Below are 6,424 nucleotides of genomic sequence, written 5' to 3'. Positions count from 1 at the left end.
GTCTTCATCTCGACTTTTGTTAGACTTATATCTCCAACTCCACCATTTTGCCTTTTTTACTGCTCTAAAAAGAAAACGAACGAAGGAAAAAAAAAAAAAAAGAAGAAGAAGAATACAAACTATTGGAATGAATTTTTTAAGCTATTGTGTTGGGTATTTATAAGAAACTTTAGAAATGAAATCTAATAATGTGATGTGTATATATATATATATCTATTACATCTTTCCATATTTTTCGAAATATTGAATCTCATTGAAGATTATGATTTTAAAAGTCAAATCTTGCTGAATTTATTTACAAAATGGGGGTTTTCAACTATAAAAAGTTTCCACATGAAAAGAAAAGAAAAAGATATTTTTTATAGAATAGAAATACAGTTAATTTGATACCTTTAATTAGGGATTTGAATATTATTCACTATGACTAACTTAGATAAATGTGTTTTGACCACGCGGCTGTGTACAAATTATCTGAAGACCGAATCTATCCCGAATTCGTAACACATTAATTGTAGGGGTGTCAATCGGATCGAACCGTTCAAAATCTTTTATAAATTTTTTTCCTTTTTTATTAAGTTTTTTTAAAAAAAAATATCGGGTTTTCGGGTCGAACAATTTAGACTCAAAACCCGTTATTTTTTGGGTTAGACTGGACCGGGCTTCGAACCTCGGCCTAAATTGACAATCTAATTAAATGCATCATTTCGTATTGGATTTGGGGTACTAAACAAGTTATTTATGTATAGATCCAGACTCAATTATTTTCCAAATTCAAATCTCCAAATATATATATTAGTAAAATATAATTTTAGATATTATCATTAGACCTATTCTTTTCTCGCCATAATACACGCATTCTATCCTCCATGCGATTTTCTTTCGACGAAATTGGAGGTGAAAAAAAAATAATTTATGATGCGTTAATAAATATTGTTAAAAGTTCGAATTATGTATAAGAAATTTTCCACGAAAGTCCCCTTTTCATTCGGACAAAACTTCTTTTCCTTAGTTTCTCATTCGCTATTTATACATATCGGAATATATTTTTCCTTTGACCAAATCCATCATTGACTATTGGACCACATGATTTACTAAGAACAACCCTAAACCATAAACCATAGGACTACAGAGGCTCTTAAACGACAAGTCGGGTGTCGAAGATCCTGTAGTACCTTGTCTTCCACGGGTCCGTTTTATCGGTATAGTAAGACCGTATACAGCACTCGATCCATGGCGGATTTCTTGGATCTCCCTCTCCGTCGACGCCATTCTCGGTTTCCCGTATTCCGAGCAACCGGTTTCGTTTCTTTCTCAATATCTCGACGCCGTGATGTCCGCCCCAAAACTTGTCCTGCGGAATGAACCCGCCTCTGATGTGTTAGGAGCTCAACATGGAACAGTGGAACAGGTAATAATGCTAAATTTACACCTGAAAAGCATTTTCCGGCCTCGTATATGACAGATATACGAAACATTTTGTCCTCGGGAGAAACTATTTCGAAGCAAACCGAATGGAAAAACGAAGAATACGACGAATACCCAGAATGACAGAACGTATAAGTTTTGAAAGCGAAGGCATTACCGCCTCTTCGTCGCATAGAAAAGCCTTTAAAATGGCTGTCGGGTCCTCCAGGGTCAATATAACTCTGTAACGTCGGCTTTTACTTGAATAGAATCTCTCAACCTGCCATGGGTACGCAGCCACAGCTCTAACCACACATTTGTACTTACATGTCACCTGTAATGTTGGAATGATAAACTATCTGCACATTGAATCATATGGCAGAGGAAAATGATACGGTATGGTACCTCCGGGAATGTTAGAATGTCCATCAGTGTGACAAATGGGGCACGATCATGATCTGTCTCTGAAAAGACGCTGAGAATGTAAGAAAAAGTCCAGCAGTAAACAAAAAATTACCAGACCAGTGTAGATAAAAAAAAAGCTGAACTTCAAGCTTGAGGGGCAATCAGATTTTGATCCCAGTTACCATTTTTTGATTGGACAAAAGCAATTTTACTTCAGTTTGTACGGAGTTTAAAGAGAAAAATTCGCGACTTTTGAAGGAAAAAAACAGATAACCGAAAACTATATCACCGATTAGAAAGCAGATATTAGATCAACCCCAAAATGAAGGCTGTGATTTAATCAAAACGATCGAAAAACGAACCTGTTAATCCAGGAGGCCAGGGGAAACTCCAGAACGGCATCAGCCCCAAATTCGACGATATTCTCTTATCATATGTCCTAATTTTACGTACACGAGGTAAGACGCTACATAAGATCAATGTGGTGAAATCAACAGAAAGACATACTGACCTCTTGATGTTTTCTGCTAAGCTATCATCCTGAATTCGCTTAACCTTTGTAGTGTCCATGCATTTACCAACCCAATTCCCCCTATCGACTTCACACAGCAAACCACAAAGCTTCACCCATTGGCCAGCTTTAAGCATGCACGGGAACCGATTGTGTGCTGAAACTCTCAGTCTCGTTCCAACGGTCGGGAGCTCAAGCAAAGCATCTCTTGATATACAATTGCACAAGTGAAGACTGCTGAATTGCTCGTCTTCTCCTCCCCTGTTCATGGTCAACAATATTAAAAGTTCAAAACAGTATCCGAATCCAGGCACAACCAATAATAATAAAGCTAGCATAGAGAAATTTAAAACGAAAAATCTGGAATTAAAAACGCTGAAGAATTGGAACGCTAACCACTTAAACAAGTTGCCTAGGACTTTACAGAAAATTTTTTAGTCTCGCTTAATTTTGATGGCAAGTATATTTCCTTCCCCAGCGCCACCACCAGGTGGTGACTCGAGCTGGGTTGGCCCTTTTTTCATTTTGATGGCAAGTTTCTTATAATTCGAGTAAAGAGAAATCAAACTACATGGCTAAAAATTATAATCTGTTAATGCGAGCAAACTAATCTGATCGATAATGTAAGCCAGAAGCTAGAACTAGGGAAACGATGATATAATTTTCTTTTCTTTGACATGTATGAACTCACACTGCAAAAACACTTGTTGGGGGTGTATCAGTTCCGTCCCAAACAAAGATGACACTCCTATTTTCATTAACATGAAGAATCTCCATTACAAGAAACAAAGAAAATAGAAAAAGATCAGTTCCCGAATGTTTATGAATTTCAAGGAGGCTCAGAAGTAACCATGAAGAAAATAATAGCTCCTAGCCATGCAGAGCAATTTTCACAGGAACTAATAATGTTTACCACAGGTGAGAGGAAAGTCATGTACCCTGCACGCCAAATCGAAATAATTCCCTCCCTTAATCTCTCTCAAGAACGAAAAGTTGGTTGGCCCTGACAACATTTATATAGATCAAGCATTTGGTTCTGTAAGGTGCACTGTCTAAGGCCATTATTGACAAGTGAAAAAAGACGAGGTCGTTTCTTACCTGTGTTAGTCTTGCTACCGGTGAACCATCTGCCTAGGTAATCCATGGAATTCTTGTACTGTGCCCTGTCTTGAAATCTTGAAGAATGTTGGTAACACAAAAAATCATCATCATCATCATAACCCTCTTCATACAGTGCGAAGGAAGAAGCTCGTTTATTAAAGACAGCAGTTACTCTGTCGCCATCAAAAGTTTCTATCTGTACAAGAATAAAATTTCAGATCTGCCTTAGATTCAGAAGCACATTTTCCTCACATTACAAATGGACAACAAAAGGCAATCAGGCAGAAGATTAGCAACGCAAGAACCAAACCAGCCACTGAGGTAATACTGCTTCTTGCTTTTACCTAAGGCTATAATTGAGCTAGAGGATAGAAATTCTTCTCCATTCATCCTTTGCCAGGGAAAAAATCATGTGCATAGTTTGAAATGAGTTTGGCCAATAGAAATTCTCCCAGAAACAATCCAATATCTCAACAAAGAAAGAACATGGTTTCAGTATTGCCAAAAGGTTAGTGGCCATGGCAGAGCATGGAACATAGGAGATCATAACTAGGCTTATACCTTGACACGGGTAAGCAGAATCATGTCCTCAAGGTTCTTAACATGAGGAAGTTCTTCCAGTTCGCTCGTGAAAACATTAACACAAAGCCCGGGTCTTGGATACGATTCATCAATGATCCAAACTGAACAGACCCAATCTGTCAAGAAAAAACAGAACAGAACAGTCAGCAACAGAGCAACTCACGGATCACACGAATGTTAAAATTACCCCGCAATAATATGAAAGTATTTATCTATCAGTCAGGAATGGAGATGGTCCGAAAACGGACAGTGAAAGTTGAATCTTTCAGAATCACTGCCCACATTTGGTTCGGTGAACCACAAAATGAATCGACAGTTTCCAGATTAACCATATCAAATTATTTTCAATCAATTGTCTAGCCTTGTGATAAGCAACAACCCTATTTCCCCGAGCCCAAGAATGGCATACAGGCGATGACTTCATATGAGCAAACGGATGTCAGGGAGTATATCTATCTCGGTAGGAAACTACTAACATTATAAAAAGAGCAAACCCATCAGCCAGAAAGGCGAATTCAGCATTGCAACGGAAAATTTCTCGAGATAACGTCGTCGAGTAAAAGGAAAATTGGGGAAAAGGGGTTGCTTTACCAGGGCCGCGAGAATGCTTGGGTTCGATGGCTTTCACGACAATGCCGATCAGATTGATTTCTTGGCTGACGAGAGTAACTGCGTCGTTTATCTTCAGAAACTTCTGATCGTCTTTTCTCTCCATTTCTGGTGCTCGTTACCGAGACCCAGAGAAGCATCTCCAGCTCTTTTGCCGTCCAGTAAGCAGCATCTATGATACTAAAGAGGAGAGAGAGAGAGAGAGGTCCAACCCCAAATCTTGGAAAACAAGACGAGGGACATAAAACCCTAAACGCACCTGAGAGGTATGGCTAATGCGATTGGAAGTTTCAAACTTGGACGTGCCCCCATACTAGAAATTCACACAATCAGCGGTTCTTGAAGTTTTGGTCCGAGTCTTGAGTTGATGTAATCCATCCAGAATCCTTGTGTTGGTGCAAAGACAAGTGTTTAGAAAGAAACACGACAAGAATATATCGGTCGAAAATGGTGAGATAATAGTTATACGTGCAATTTATAATAATTTTTAAATTAGAAGGGGAAAAAATGACTGTTCGTATAGTTTATGCTCAATTTGCTAAATAAATTCATGATTCGCATTATAAAAATGAACGGTATGAAACCCGTGAAGGGCCAACATGGTAACCTCATATGGAACAACTTGAGTAACTCGTCATAATTAACTTGAGATATCATACCAGAGAGAGGGCCTTACCCGGTTCGACCAAACCGGTTATGGGTTGGATTTCGGTAGAGTCGTAAAACTAGAGAGCCTTACCCGGTTTGACCTAACCGGTTATGGGTCATCATCAAACAAAGAAGAAGGACGTACATGTCACTCACTCTCACACATGGAGGTTTATAGGTTTTCTTCTTTCTTCTTTATTTTTATTTTTTTTAAACCTATATTTGGTACGTCTTTTATGCAAATGATTCATGTATGGTTAAAGTTCCTTTCTTGGTTCATATATAGCTTAATCATTTCATTAATTAAATTTGGAAATTGCGTAAATATGTGAGACTAGAGATGGGCATCGCATATAAGTTTGTTGAGCCAATTACAACTCTGAATTGGAAATCAAAATTTAGATATCCAAAAAGAGATAGATAGGATGATAATACTGAAATCGAATTATATATGTGATGGATATAGATTGGATATCGATATTTGATTTTGGAATTATAGATTTAGAAAATAGTTCAAAATATATTACAAAATTCTACATGCTAACCCATAACCATTAAGGTATACTTTTTTCAAATAGCTATTATATAATTCTATTGGATTTGTCTAATTTCTATTAAGATTATTATATAAAATTTGCTTAAATTAGTCTTTAAAAATCTTGAGATTAAATGTTTCTTAATACTGGTATAAAAAATTTTGAATGTCAAAGTATACCTTTTACTAATTAGAAATATAATTCCAGACTAAATAGAGAACATATATAGGGCCGACTGGTTGCACCGCCGCCATCCGCAAACAGAGCGGTTGCAATTTCTGGCGGTTGCGGGCGATTGAAAAACTGATTGGTTGAACCGCAACCAACCGCAACCGCAACCAAACTTGTGTTTTCTAATCGCAACTTCCAACTTGCGTTTTGGTAGCAGTTTCCGGCGTTTTGACAAAAAAACTAAAATATTTTTATTAGAAATTATATAAAATATTAATATATATATATATTGATGATGATTTTGTTTAGTGTTATGATTTGATATTACTTTTTAGTATTATATTTTAATAAAAAATATAATAGTATAATTTTTAGGTTTAATAATGATTATTTTTAATAATTTTTATAATAAAATTATTTTTTACTTGAAAATAAATTAAATTGATAATATTTATAT

General features: G+C 36.6%; 1 protein-coding gene across 4 annotated transcripts; it reads right to left on the bottom strand.

Moving 5' to 3' along the window:
• Positions 1-945: 945 nt before the first annotated feature.
• On the bottom strand, positions 946-5,039 carry LOC104812555 (protection of telomeres protein 1a). 4 transcript variants are annotated; one of them, XM_010539777.1, is made up of 10 exons: positions 4,595-5,038; positions 3,983-4,119; positions 3,419-3,617; positions 3,259-3,323; positions 3,012-3,091; positions 2,321-2,581; positions 2,172-2,248; positions 1,810-1,868; positions 1,583-1,738; positions 946-1,351 (listed from the first exon to the last, which is right to left on the bottom strand). In XM_010539777.1, the coding sequence occupies exons 1-10, from the start codon at positions 4,716-4,718 to the stop codon at positions 1,136-1,138; spliced, it is 1,374 nt and encodes a 457-aa protein (XP_010538079.1). In that variant the 5' UTR covers positions 4,719-5,038; the 3' UTR covers positions 946-1,135. The 4 variants fall into 4 exon arrangements, with proteins under 4 accessions (XP_010538079.1, XP_010538080.1, XP_010538082.1 ...); XM_010539778.1 differs by having other exon boundaries at positions 1,583-1,684; XM_010539780.1 differs by lacking the exon at positions 946-1,351 and having other exon boundaries at positions 1,593-1,684; positions 1,810-1,879; positions 4,595-5,039.
• Between the last annotated feature and the right edge of the window lie 1,385 nt (positions 5,040-6,424).

The sequence above is a fragment of the Tarenaya hassleriana genome, unplaced genomic scaffold, assembly GCF_000463585.1.
Source record: "Tarenaya hassleriana unplaced genomic scaffold, ASM46358v1 Cleome2, whole genome shotgun sequence".
In the NCBI taxonomy this organism is placed as follows: domain Eukaryota; kingdom Viridiplantae; phylum Streptophyta; class Magnoliopsida; order Brassicales; family Cleomaceae; genus Tarenaya; species Tarenaya hassleriana.
Note: the sequence above shows the minus strand (reverse complement) of the source record. Positions and strands in the feature narration are given on the sequence as shown.

What these genes read in the sequence shown, in the direction of transcription:
- LOC104812555 (XM_010539777.1), bottom strand. Translation starts at nt 4,718, where the DNA reads ATGGAGAGAAAAGACGATCAGAAGTTTCTGAAGATAAACGACGCAGTT. An exon ending in CTGGCCTCCTGGATTAACAG is followed by an intron (nt 1,869 to 2,171) that starts GTTCGTTTTTCG and finishes GCGTCTTTTCAG; the next exon opens with AGACAGATCATGATCGTGCC. An exon ending in TTCTATGCGACGAAGAGGCG is followed by an intron (nt 1,352 to 1,582) that starts GTAATGCCTTCG and finishes TTCATTCCGCAG; the next exon opens with GACAAGTTTTGGGGCGGACA.